Source organism: Pipra filicauda, unplaced genomic scaffold, assembly GCF_003945595.2.
Source record: "Pipra filicauda isolate LSUMZ 115617 unplaced genomic scaffold, ASM394559v2 scaffold16_size7369187_pilon, whole genome shotgun sequence".
NCBI classification, from domain to species: domain Eukaryota; kingdom Metazoa; phylum Chordata; class Aves; order Passeriformes; family Pipridae; genus Pipra; species Pipra filicauda.
The window spans coordinates 5,077,484-5,090,986 of NW_024104207.1; the positions used below are offsets into that span (position 1 = coordinate 5,077,484).

Here is a 13,503-nt window from a genome sequence, read left to right on the forward strand (position 1 = left end):
ATTAGAAAAAAAAAAGAGCAATTGAGGCTACTCACACTTGTAACTAGTCTTCCAGAATTTGCCAGTGCTTGGAAATGTTGTGGGAGTATTTTCATACAGAGCCTTCCAGGCTGCATGTTCTCAGGTGTCATCCTAGATAGCAGAACTAGTGCTTTCCAGGCCCTGCACGTGTATCCTTTTGCTTTCCAAGCCAGAGTTTTAACTACTGGATTTATTATTCTTTGGCATATACTTCCAAATTCCCAAACAAGAATTCTACTTTTTTAGCCCTACCTTTCCATCAGTCATCATGCACTTCTAAGTGGTACATTGGTCTTAGTTTTGTGTATGGAGCCTGAAAGTGCAGATATGCCCACAGATTTCCAAGTGCTGATGGTGTGCTTCAGCAGTGGTCTTTACAGTAACATGTGTCTTGGTTGTACAAGACAAGCTGGGCAAAGCTGGGAAGCATTTACTATACAGCAGAATTTGTAGCTGTTTTTGCCTAGCACATTTGTATAAATTAGAAGTGATTCATATAGCAGAGCTTACTGCTCTAGAAGATGGACTGTAGAGTAAAATAAACTTTGAGAACTTTACCTTCAGATTTTCTTCTCTTGAAATATGTAAAACCAGCAAGTGTTCATTGGCATGAGATATAGTAAGACTTAAATCACATTTGACTGCAGGAAAATAATTTTAATAGTGAAAATATTTACCATATTTTTGAAAGTGCATTAGTTTTCGTGGTTTAAAAATGTGTATTTCAAGCCTGTGTTTTTGGCCTTTTGCTGAAATTGGAAAGGGACATGGCTTTTGTTCTTTAAAAAAGAGCTGTTTCTTAGAAGCTGTGACTGTATACACAGGACAATTGTGTGTGAAATTTAATACACAAAGTAGCTACTTCTGTAATTGAGAGTTAATAAGTAGTTGTTGTTCTAGATAAAGATTAGTACTTCCCAAACACTCCAGCATGGCAAGACTATAATGTGTTGAGGCTTCCTCCTCACAGCTTTTCCCCCATAATGCTGGCCCTTGGTACTTGATATTAAGACTGCTTTCATTAAAAGGCTGTTACTGTATTGGTCTGTTTAAAACTTTACAATCACCTTATTTGCACTGTTGAGAACTATTAAAGATTAAAGGCTTGAATTGTAAATACAACTAAAGCTAATAGTATGACACAACTTTTTATAAAGGTGACTTCTTTTTAGTTAAATTTAATGTTCTGCTTACCTTCAGAATTCATGCTAAAATACGTATAGAATAGTCTGAACAAGGGAATTCCTTGAATTTAGAATAGTCTGTGCTTGCTGAGAGATTTTTTACTCTTTCTCTAGGCACAAAAATGAGCTCTAGTTCAGTATTCCTCCATCAGGCATAAAATACGTGTGTACTGCAGGAAACACTGTATTCATTTTTGTCAGAATACCACTAATTTAAAACAAATTGGAATTCATTATTTTATTTTATCCTTCTTCAAGTATACAAGCAAATGCAGAGATTAGACCAGAAAAATAAGGAGGAAATTATTAACCATAAGACTTTTTTATTCCTTTGTCTTTTATAGACAGGTACAGACTATTTTCCTCCACTTTTGAATAAGTATTGGAACTGTAAATTCATTAGTTTTATAAGATTTTGTGAGACACAAAAATTCCTAGACAAACAGACCACAGATAATAAAGCACTGCTGATATTTGTGCTGATACTGTGTAGTTTGCTGTTTTATTGTTTACTAAAGTGATGTTGGAAGGTCTTGTATAATGCTGACTGACTTTCCTCATTAAGCAGAGAGTGATAGAAAAACTTAACAAGCGTGTGTTCTCCTCCCTATCACATCTGCTCTACTTGTACTGCTCTAAATCGAGTACTGAGGGGTACATAGCCCTTATTTCCTCAGTGCAGTATAAATTTTTCCTCATGTTGGAGAGTTCAGTCTGGTCTTGCAAAACTTGCATGTGATTTCTTTGCACATCTGGAGAGAAGGGGCAAGAGCAATAGTTTGTATTCAGTTTTTTTCCCTTTGCCTGCTCACATAACTATTCAAAAGCAGTAATAGGTTGTCCTTTGTATCGTTATTCTACTCTTAGTGGTTCACTGGCCAGAAGAGAGGAGGGGAAGTGAGGTGGAGGAGGCGTACAAAAAACAAAACCCAGTCATAAAGTCCACTTTAGGCTTAGATTCTGAAAGGAGTAGTTCCTGCTTCCACAAAAATGACTGTGAAAGATATCCATTTAAGTGGTGGTGGAATAGGAGCTGTAGAGCCCCTTTGCAGGGGCTTGGATCATTTGAATAAGCCAAGAGTTTGGCATACAAACCCAAAGAAGGTAAATGCAACACTCAGCTCCTCTTTTAAAGTGAAGAGCGTAGCAGAAATTCTTATGGTTATTGTTGCTGCAATAGGAATTCCTGTAATTCTTGATTTCTGTACCTGACACTAAGAAAAGATTTCTTCATTCCACCAGCTTTCACTGGAAACAATGTTGTTCTATTTGGTTTTTTGAGGTTTTTTTTCTCTGGTATGGAGAAATTAGATGTGTGTGAAATAATTTCTCAATCTCGTTGCATCTTCAGTGGGAAGTGACAAGTTAGCCGGCCTTTATATACACACAGGGGGATCAGAAATGCAGACTTCCAAATAAAGCTGGGGGTTTTCTGTAGTTTTTATTACTATTATTTAAAAAACTAAAACAAACAAACATGTACATCTAGGTAAATTGTTGTGAAATGTTTGGAAAGGACTGAATGCTCTGCTGAGGATTTGTTTTTATTGTTTGTTTTGGTTGGTTAGTTGGTTGGTTGTTTTTTGGAGGGGAGAAGGTTGCTTGTTTTCCTGTCATTCGGATTTCTGATTGTTAGACAGATTTTTGTGATACAAGCATTTCTATAGATTTGGCTTCAGGCTTACACTTTGAATGGGAGCACGAGCCAGTCCTGAAGTCACATCCAGTTTGGTTAATCGCTATTAGTGGAAAGATGTAAGATGACAAAAGTAGAGATGACTCTTAAAGGCATTCGCCTTTGACTCGGAAATCCTCATGAATTTCAGTACATGATTGGACAGCTATTTGTTTGTTCTTGAGTAAACAATGTGTTTACTCATTTTTATTCAGAAAATAACTGTTAAAAAAAATTACCTTTTGTAGTTACGGAGTGTTGCTGTGGGAACTGCTTACAGGAGAAGTTCCTTACCGTGGCATCGATGGCCTCGCTGTGGCTTATGGAGTTGCTGTCAATAAACTTACTCTGCCCATTCCATCCACGTGCCCTGAACCATTTGCAAAACTAATGAAAGGTATCTATGTTGTTTCTTCCTATGTATTTAAATATTTACATTTTGGGGGTATGTATCCTTGCTTGTAATAGTCATGGAGTTGCAAAATAAATACCTCATTTGATAATGTGCTGTGTACCAATTATTTTGGTGGTTTTTTTACACAGCAATCTGGTGTTACAGACAGTTGGGTGTGTTTCTGAGGAAGTCGTACAGTTATTACTGTGTTGCATATAAGGTCTTCAGTACTGATAGAGTACAGTTTTTGCTCTGATTTTTACAGGTTTCCTTTTACACTGAAATTGCATTAATTTTCACAAATTACAGAACAGACTACAGATTAATACCAGATCAACATTAAAATCCCAAGAGGAAGAATTGCAAATGCCATTTTTCCTCATTGTTTCTTCTTGAGTGTCAAAAATGTTTTGGAAATCTTTTAGAGAGAAATAAACATTGCTTGCTAATGGCTATTTCCATGTGTTTAATGAATTTCTTTACCTTTTATATGTAACCCTTCTGAGCAATACTGCTAGATTTGCTGTTTCAGATGCTAAAGATAGAGATGAAAAAAAAGTTTACACTTCATACAAAAGCAGTCCTCTGAGTACGAGTAGTAGATGTCACCTCTGTAAATTGAAAAGAAACTAGGGAAACCTTGCAGGTAAAGGGAACATAGTAGAAATTGAAATGCAGTAGTAACTTGAAATTCATGTAGTTCTTCAAAAAATTCTCTGTACTATTAAAAACTGACAGGATTTTGATAAATTCTAGAATGCTGGGAGCAGGACCCTCATATCCGACCATCGTTTGCCTTAATTCTTGAACAGCTTACTGCCATCGAAGGGGCAGTTATGACTGAAATGCCTCAAGAGTCTTTCCATTCCATGCAAGATGACTGGAAATTGGAAATTCAGCAGATATTTAATGAATTGAGGACCAAGGAAAAAGTGAGTTGATTTTTCCAATTGCATGGCAATGAAGGAAGGGTATGTGTGTATGTATGTTTACGTGATAACAGCCGTTTTGAACTTCTGAGTTGTGGCTTACCAATGTACTCATGCAAGTATACAGGCAGTTGAAAAAGAATCATATCCACACCTGTCTCCCCAAAGAAAACAGGTTGTAGATGGGGCATTCTAGGCTCTTTTTTAAAATGTGTTTTTTTCATGTATGTTTGAATGTATCACTTCAGTTGCATTTATCACTTAGCTAATCTTTATAACCACTGCAAATTTTCAACTGCTGTCGAACATTCTCCTCAGCTGTGGGAACAAAAAGCCTTTCATCCTCTTATATGACTGTATCCTGTGGCTTCTTTTCCAAAAACGGAACAGTACTTTTATCTCTCTTCTTCCTGAACAGGGTGGTAATATGGATGTCTTTCAGTGTTGCAGTTTGGGACACATTCTTGCCGGATATTAATAAGGTCAAACTCATATTCGTGAATCAGCAAATCCAGTTTCTATTGTTTATAATTCAGATTTCTGTCACTGATGTTCTTTCCATACTCTCATATCATGATATATTTGTGCTAAATGAGTACTCACTGTCAATTTTCTTTGCCCTCTCTTTTACTTACTTTAACTTGGTTTTAATTACCCTAAGTTTTATATTTTCCTTTAGACAACTTGATAAAGATAACAGTTGGAATAGGCCAGGTGTCCTCTTGAGTCCCTCTTAAAAATACTTCTAGAATCTGTAGAAACAGATTCCTTCTTTGCAGTATACTTATTGCCCAGTATATATTTGCTATTATTTTTCATGAAGTGGTAATAGACAAGGATGACAATAATTGAGATGCCATGATTTGTGAAGAAATCTTCATAAAAGATGTAGCTGCTTAACTTTGACAAAACCAAGAACTAAGCTCTCATCTTGTGAGTCATTCTTTGTACCCTTTGTCCTTCACTTGTCCTCAAGTGTCACAAGTGGCTGTTTGAGGACTGTTGGCTAGTGATGGGCCTGACATTACTTATCTACTGTAATATCAGCATATGTGGTGTTAGAATTTATTGATTACCCTTAAGATTTCAGTATTTTTAATAATAATTGTACACACTTCCTATCTACTGTTTCTTCTACCCTCTGCATTTCCTTCTTCCATTCCAGTTCACAGAACTGGGTAAGTGTTGCCTCTGTAGTCTCTGTCCTGCCTGCACTGGGCATACAGTGTGCTAGAGCTGGGCTGTGTGCCTCAGTAGCTGTCAGATCTCTTCCTTTGCAGATGAGTTATAGTCCCTCTACAGAGAGTAGAGGCTTCCTTTTTTACTTGCCGTGGGGTCACTGTGTTCACTTGCCACAGCCTGCCACAGAGCATACTCTCTTTTCCGCCCCTCCAGCTACAGCTCAGTCAGCCATTTTCCTCTTTTTACTCTGGGAGCAATTGTAACAGGCATTCTCATTCAGGTTTTTTATTTGTTTTTTTATTTTTCTGGAGGCATTAGTCCAGTATGAGATTGCCTATCAAAGGAAAATGTGACTAAATCAAGTTTAGGGTTAAATAAGCCAGTGAAAAGATTTGGGAGGAGAGTCATATTTTTGTGTAGAAGTGAGTTAAGCTTAATTAGGGAGGGGAAAAGATAAAATGAAATTTACTTCTTATATGCCAAAGTAAGTGCATCTCCAGAGGCATCTACCCTAATTAGGTAAACTTGTTTAAGAATGAAAGCACGTAACTTTGGCTTACACAAGGTTTTCATGCGTGCGGGCTTATTTAATTTGGCACAGTATCAATTTTGCTGTCAGCTACTAGGGGAAAAGTAATGTCTATCAAATATTTATATAATAATAATAAAACAAACAAAAAACCTCTGCATGGAGTCTCATTCCTCCTGTAAAAGAGGAACTTCTGTAGCTGGAGGAATTTCCTCAAGGGCTTGCTGCAAATGGGTGATGGTAACTCCCACTCCAAGAGATCACAATCTTCTTCTGACAAATGTTCTTGAGCAACTTAAATATAGAATTCTTTTCTAGCTTCCTTACAATGGGTGTTTTAATTGTAGAGCGGTGTGGAAACATTGCATAACTAATTGCAGTAAGTGTGTTTTTAATTAGTTTATTTTGAAAAGAGTAAATACTTAATCTCTCAGTGAGGAAACACTTCTTCTATACTGTCTACTGTTTCAGTTCAGGCTCTCAATTTTTGCCTAGTTACTGAGTTTTATGGCACCTGGATTTGAGGACAGTGAAAGATGGAAAATCAACAGTCTCCTAATGCACTTTTATTACTGTACTGATAAAGTAATAAAAATCTTCTCTATTTCAAGTCTAAAAGTACCTTTATTCTAAATTTGAATTCATTTAGCTTCTGCTTTCAACCCTTGTTTTAGGTTGTCCTATTTTGACTGTACAGGAGGAGGAGGGAAGTGAGGATTTGCAGCAGTCTCTAAATTAAGTTTTTAAATATCTTTAGAAAAAACAAACCAAACAGAACACAACTCAAAGCCTTACTTGCTGGCATGAAGACAGATTCCCTTGAATTTCAGAGAGACAGAATTGCCTGTAGCAAAACAGTCTATGTTAAGTGGGTCAGTTAAATTTTTTTTCCCAAATATTGTGTTGAAACAAGCTCACTCAAAATTAGTAAACCACGTGAAATTTGTCACTCATGTCAATTAAATTTTAAACCCCTCATAAGCAGTGTATGTATGCTATATTTGTAAGTAAAAAAAAACAACCCTTCTCACTGAACCAGTTTGCTTCAGTGCCAACCTGTCTTTTGACATCGGTAGTCTTTTTGGCAAGAACATTTGAACATCCCCTTATTTGAAAACACTGAAGTAGTGTAGTTAGTTCAGGAATTAATTTATTCAAGGCAAAGTAGGAGTTAAAAAGGGAACATAGTTTGGGTTTTTGCTTTCACAGTATGCAATAAGGAGTTCTCCTGGCATGCAACATTGCTGGACACTGGGGAGCAGAGGTAGGCGGCCTACTCTGAAATAAAAACAAAACAAAACAAAGGCAAACAAACAAAGAATCCCAAGCAACACCACAGTTATAGAATTGTACAGTGACAGCGTTAATTCAATTTAAATAAGATTCTTAGATATCCTGAACTTTTAGCATAGCTTTATTTCAAATGATGGTATTCTACTTTGAATTGAATTTCAGTTTAAATACAGGTAGAATTTACACAAGCATATGGAAAATTTATGTGGTGAGAAACATGGGGTACAAGTCACATTTAGTTCTTCTTTTCCAGTACTTTCACTACAGTACTATTAGCAATACTGAGTACAAGACTTCTGGGTAAGTCTGCTTCCTGCCCTGTACTGTGAAGGAAGGTCTAAAATTAGGAAGATCTTTAATTTCAAATGTATTTTAACAGATTTTGGAAACTGAAGAATAAGATTATTTTACGATGGTAGGTTTACAGCTGTTTCGCTTTGGGTGTTCACTTAACCTGAAAAATTAACTAGCTTCCTTACTAAAGCATTTCTTTTTCAAAAAAAAAAAAATGAAAAGAGAAGAACAACTATTTTGAGTGTGATGGTTGGGGAGTCTGTGTTGCAATTCAGTGGTTAGTAGCTGTTTGATGTCGCAGATACCTGCTGGATTTTAATTAAGAAACAGCTGTCTTCTGTCTTATGACTTAGTTTATCCTATTACACTAATCCTCATTCAGTGTAATACTGATTGCTGTTCTAGATAGAAAAGTGCTACTTAATACATGGCTGAAAAACAGGAAAGGTTAGAGAATTTAAGATAAAGGCAATAATTTGTGTATTTGTCAGATCATTGGCTTTATGTTAATGCATAGAAGCTATCTAGGAGCAGCCCTCATGCTATGCAATAGTTTCTGATGTGAAATACTTGGAGAAAATTTTCTGCTAGGCTGTAAACTGATAATCTTTGATTGCATGTGCTGTCCACATTGCCACTGCTTATCTGCCTTAAGTAAAGTGACTCAAGTTATAAGGAAATCTGTATAATGCTTGATTCTGAATATAGAATCTTGGCTTATTCAGAATGGAGGACTATCAGAAGGTCGTATGTGCATGTTACATGTGCATCATGAAAATAAAACAGGAAATAAAACCTACTGTGCACTTTTATATTATACTTAGTTTTATATTATTACTTAGTTTCACTTTGTGGATCTTACCTTCAGGAGCTTCGATCACGAGAAGAGGAGTTGACAAGAGCAGCTCTTCAGCAAAAATCTCAAGAAGAATTACTGAAGCGCCGTGAGCAACAGTTAGCAGAACGTGAGATCGATGTACTGGAGCGTGAGCTCAATATCATGATATTCCAGTTAAATCAAGAGAAACCAAATGTAAAGAAGAGGAAGGGGAAGTTTAAAAGAAGCCGGTTGAAACTTAAAGATGGACACAGAATTAGTTTGCCTTCAGGTTTGCCATTTTTCTTAGAGTTCGCAATACATGTAACAATTAAATATGCGGGCTTCAGTTCCATGGTTCACGTTTTCCGTGCTGGCTACTATTTTAATTTGTTGCCAGGTCCTTCTACCATAAATACATAAAAAGATTTGGTAAGAATTGTATAGCTCGCTCTCCCCAAGGAAACAACTTTCACATATCATATTCTCATGGAGTAGTCCTCATTTTAGCTGGAAGAAGCTTTCACCTGATTCAGCTAATAGTCCAGCGTATCTGGAGAGAAAGGTTACTAGCATGGGAGTTACATGATTTAAGACTGTTTCAAAGTTTTGCTTTTCGTTATCATTGTGTCTGTGCAGACAGAAAAGTACCTCTTTAATATGTGCCAGAACTTTCTAACATGATCAAATATTAGTGCTGTTTGCCCTAACTTGGAAATACTGAGCAGAAAAACAGTATTTTATAAAGGCTGGGGGTACAGGTGCAGTATGTTCAAATTGCATGCTTATTGCAGTCACTAATATGACACAGCAGTTACAATCTTCAGTGCCTCATTTCTTGCAAGAAAACACTCTGATAGCAGCAGAAAATTATTTCAGAATATAAATATGGTATAATTTGAATGTTAGAGCATTTTATTCCACCCATGAATGCATTACAATGTCCCCTTTGCAAAGGAGACATGTTTGTAGCAAGTTAGGTCCTTTTAGTTTTGTACTTTTAGTTCTTTTAGTTTAGTGGTGCTGGTTTAGTGGTGCCATTTTAACGTTGCCACAAAACAGCACTATGCAAATTCATGGTTTCACCAATGATTGGAAAGCCTTCATTAGTGGTACCAGCATCCTGGTGTTGATGGGCTTTCTTTCAGTGGCTTCCAGGTCAAGTCTGTCAGTTTATTACAAATGCGGTGAGAACTTCATGCTGTGCTAACACACGTCTGACCAAATCATAGCTGTCTGGTAGGTGGAAAGAGACAAAGAGGGCAGTAAGTACATTTAGAGTACTATTTCAGCACAAGTGAAATAAATTTATTTTTCCTTACTTTAAAAATAAGAGCAAATAAGATAAAAATCACCCTACAGTCTCAGAGACAAACATATTAAATAGGTTTGTGCTCGATCACAAGCTTAAACTAAATACTTGGTGCTTTGTTCCCAGTTCTGCTTATATTTAATTTCAAAAAGTGATAAAATGAACAGTTTCATTCAGAATACCACTTAGCTACTTGTTAGCAAGAACATTCAGATGAACTTATCCTCGAGACAGTTCTATTATAAGAATAGTGTACACTATAATTGCACTGATGATGGGGATTGGAGAGGGGCATATTGTCAAATTTCATTTCACAAATTTTTTCCTACTCATCAATATTTGTTAGTTGGGTTTTTTTACTACTTTGCTATAAATATCTGTAATTCTGTAGTTTGCTGTCATGTTTTTCTGACAGGTGAATAGATGAGATTTCTTTGTTAAGGCTTTTTTTATGGTGTATATGGATTACATGTTAAAAAAATAAGGCTAATCTAATTGCCCTGAATATTGATTGATTTGAGATGAAATACTGAGATTTTTCTTTGCCCTTGTGACAGCCAACAGGAATGAATAAAAGCTTGTGGTGTAGATGTGTCTCAGATTGGGTCCTCTTGGACCTACTTGCTTTTGTTGATGTTATTGCAAACTTATCACATAAAGGTGTGAAATCCTGCCTGTTTGACTCAATATCTAAATTGTTACAATAAGAGTTAGAGTTTTTCAGTGATTTTAATATGAATATCTCTTATACGGTCAAGTCTACTTTATTATATAACTTTGCTTTATTCTTCTGGAGAGTTTTTTATTCAGAACATTAAAACTGATTTGCTTTACTCTCTTACAGATTTCCAGCACAAAATAACAGTGCAAGCATCCCCCAATCTGGATAAGAGGAGGAGTTTCAACAGTAACAGCTCTAGTCCATCAAGTAGCCCCACAATAATTCCTCGTCTTCGAGCTATACAATGTAAGTCTCCATGCATTTGATCTAATAGAGAATGTTCCATATACTTACTGAAATGCTGGTAGTAGTATCAGATTCCAGGCAGATTTCTGTCTGATTTCCACATCCCTTAATTTGTTCTAACAATTGTAACTTCTTTGAAAGGGAGGATGATCTTGTTAAAATGCTAAATAATTTTCGGTAATTCTAAATGATTGTGAATGCTTCAAATCATATCTTAATTACTTCAGGAACTAATTTGTAAACTACTGGGATAAAACAATGACATAAATTTATGACAAAAGGCAAAGCATCATATTTAGATCCCAAGTAAAATGGGAAAGAAGTTTTTTATTAGGTATTGGAGTCGATAAAGGAAAAGAAAGGTTCAGAGAGTAAAGGAATAACCTAACTTTATGTTGAAAGAGAAGCAAGCTTTAAGCAGGTACAAAAACAGAAGAAATCTTGCTTTAGATTTTTTGAAAACAAAAATAAAATTGTGGGTACGTTTGTAGGTCTACATAATTATGTATACTGTTGACAGAAGGGAAGGTATGTTCATGCTCACGTACCATGAATATGGAAGAAAACTGATAATATTGTTATAGTGAAGCATGTATATATATTTGGGAATGACAGAGGTAGAGACAGAAAACAGTTCCTATGGGATTCACTGCTTGCATTTGTGCTGTCTGATCTCTTGTGCAAAGTAGATTGTCTAATTATCCGTATTCAGCAAGGAATGCCTTGAGCTTCCCTGTCTTTATGAAATCAGTGGAACCTGTTCCAGCTGATTGCTTGTGGATGGTGGCCCTCTTCTCTTGCAGATGTAGTCACCTGTGAGGGAAATTACTTCAGAATCTGACTTTGTCAAATGTAAATAAGGAGAAGGGGAAATCAGAATGCGTGAAGATTTTTTTTCTACATACTGTTCTGTAACTACTTTAAAGATTGATTGATTGATTGATTGATTGATTTTTAAACCAGCCTGAAACTTTGTTTAAAGTTTGGATAGAAATCAGATCTGTCATCTCCTATGAAACGCCTCTGCCTTATGAAATCCTTTTGGTTATTAATGTCTAAAGTGATTTCTGGCAGTAACTTCCTTATTTGTTTGAACTATAACAGATACAGTTCATTGGGCTTAGACCATTAATACCCATGTGTTGTGGATGAAGGAGAGAGGTGGACAAACCCTGTCTTTCTTTTCTTAATGAAAATTTGAGATGGAAGGAAAATTAAGTAAAGTCTTTTTCAGAAGTTAGCTAACACGGTATCTGTGTTGTCAATGGTTTCATGGCCTCAAACAGTGTAATAGATTTTTCTGGTTGCTTATTTATTTATTGCAGAAAGATAAGAAAGGCTTTTATTAGTAAAATGTCATAATTACGTATAAACTAGACTGTCTCATTTTATCTTTGATTCTTCTTGCTCTGCAAGGAAATGCTTGGAAATGAAGAAAGTGTCAGGTATTGGCATGATTCTTGAGTTTTCTTTGGTGTTTTTTTTCTTTGTTTTTTTTGGTTTTGGTTTTTTTGGTTTTTTGTTGTTTTTTTTAATGCATAGCCTTGTGTAAGCTATAGCAATGCCACTACTTGCATGTGTGCTAAGTGTCACTGGGGATTTTTTTTTTTATTTGAGCAGGCATTTGTATTTATAGGACTTGAATATACTGGACAACATAAAGGCTCTCCTTTAACAGAAGCTCATGTCTGCTTCTGAGTTTGGATCCCTAGGTTTTACCTGAAAGCTTATCAGATCTCTCAGGAGTATCTAGCTGAAACAATTTAGCTTCCACACCCATCTGCACCTGTGCAAAATAAATTCTCTTTCTCACAATAATGTTTTATCTTGATTTAACTTCAAAGTGTCTTTGTTTCAAGATGGCTTGTTCAAATACAGGTGATTTGAACAGGCATATATAACAACTTTGTTACTTGACTGCTTCACTTTGTCATGAGTTAGCTTTCAAATCAAGAAGTTCTTTAAGTTAAAAAACAAATCTAGTTAATTTGTTATTAAAACAAGTTCTGCTGATTTTGAAAGGAGTTTTGAAGAGAGGAGGAAAACCACTAAGATATATATTCCATAGGTCCTGGAATGTGGTTGAAAATGGGAGTGTAAAGAAGGCAAGTATAGTGCTGTGCTACAGTAGGGTAAGCTGTGCTAGTGAGAAGTGTACAGTGAGGAAGGAAGAGAATGCTGTGCAGTGAAGGAGTGGCAGAACCCTGGACATGTGACTGCCATCTCATTTATCATGCTGTTTTAACTGGCTACATTCTTTTTGTCTTAGGTCTCTCCATCAGGGCTGTAAGCACACCGGGTTGATAGCAAGCTACTGCTTCAGTTAGTCAGTCCTATGTGAAAATCTACCTTCCCAGGTCTGGTCCTAGGAAGAGAATCCTTTAAACCCTACAGTAAAACCCCACCATCAGAAGAATGCTTAATGCCTTTATAGATCCAGGCTTTACGACCCAAAGATAAAAATATGAGGGAAACAGTTCCATTTCTGAAATCAACTTGACTAAGATCTCTACTAAGTTCTCTTAATTTTTCCTCAGTGATTCCCAAAACAGATACAAACACAGCTAATGGCCGAAGAAACAGTGTATATGTGTACCAGCAAGATGTAGATATCACAAGTGAATATGAACTTCCCAGTGGGGTTGTGAAAAAAGGCAAGATTTCATTATGTTTTAAAGGTGCTGGTTCTGTTTAATTTATCAGTTGAGACAGTGACAGACTAAGCATTTAATGGAGGTTAGACATTTTAAAAGTATAATTTGTTTCGGTGTAGTGAGAAAGAAAATGTTAATCATGGTCAGAATTGGAATATTCTGTATCACTCGATACCAATTGTTCCACAGTATACGTTTTCTTCGTTGTAATTTAAGTGCTCAGTCTAACTCACTCGTCTGAATTATCTAAAT

General features: G+C 36.1%; 1 protein-coding gene across 2 annotated transcripts in view; it reads left to right on the plus strand.

Annotated features, from left to right (window-relative positions):
* The window catches only part of MAP3K21 (mitogen-activated protein kinase kinase kinase 21), a 48,161-nt gene that overhangs the window by 27,143 nt on the left and 7,515 nt on the right, over window positions 1–13,503 (plus strand). For both annotated transcript variants that reach the window (XM_039379547.1, XM_027750521.2), the window contains exons 3-6: window positions 3,129–3,277; window positions 4,031–4,206; window positions 8,370–8,610; window positions 10,475–10,597. In XM_039379547.1, coding sequence (XP_039235481.1) covers window positions 3,129–3,277; window positions 4,031–4,206; window positions 8,370–8,610; window positions 10,475–10,597 — 689 coding nt within the window. The remainder of the gene's footprint in view (window positions 1–3,128; window positions 3,278–4,030; window positions 4,207–8,369; window positions 8,611–10,474; window positions 10,598–13,503) is intronic.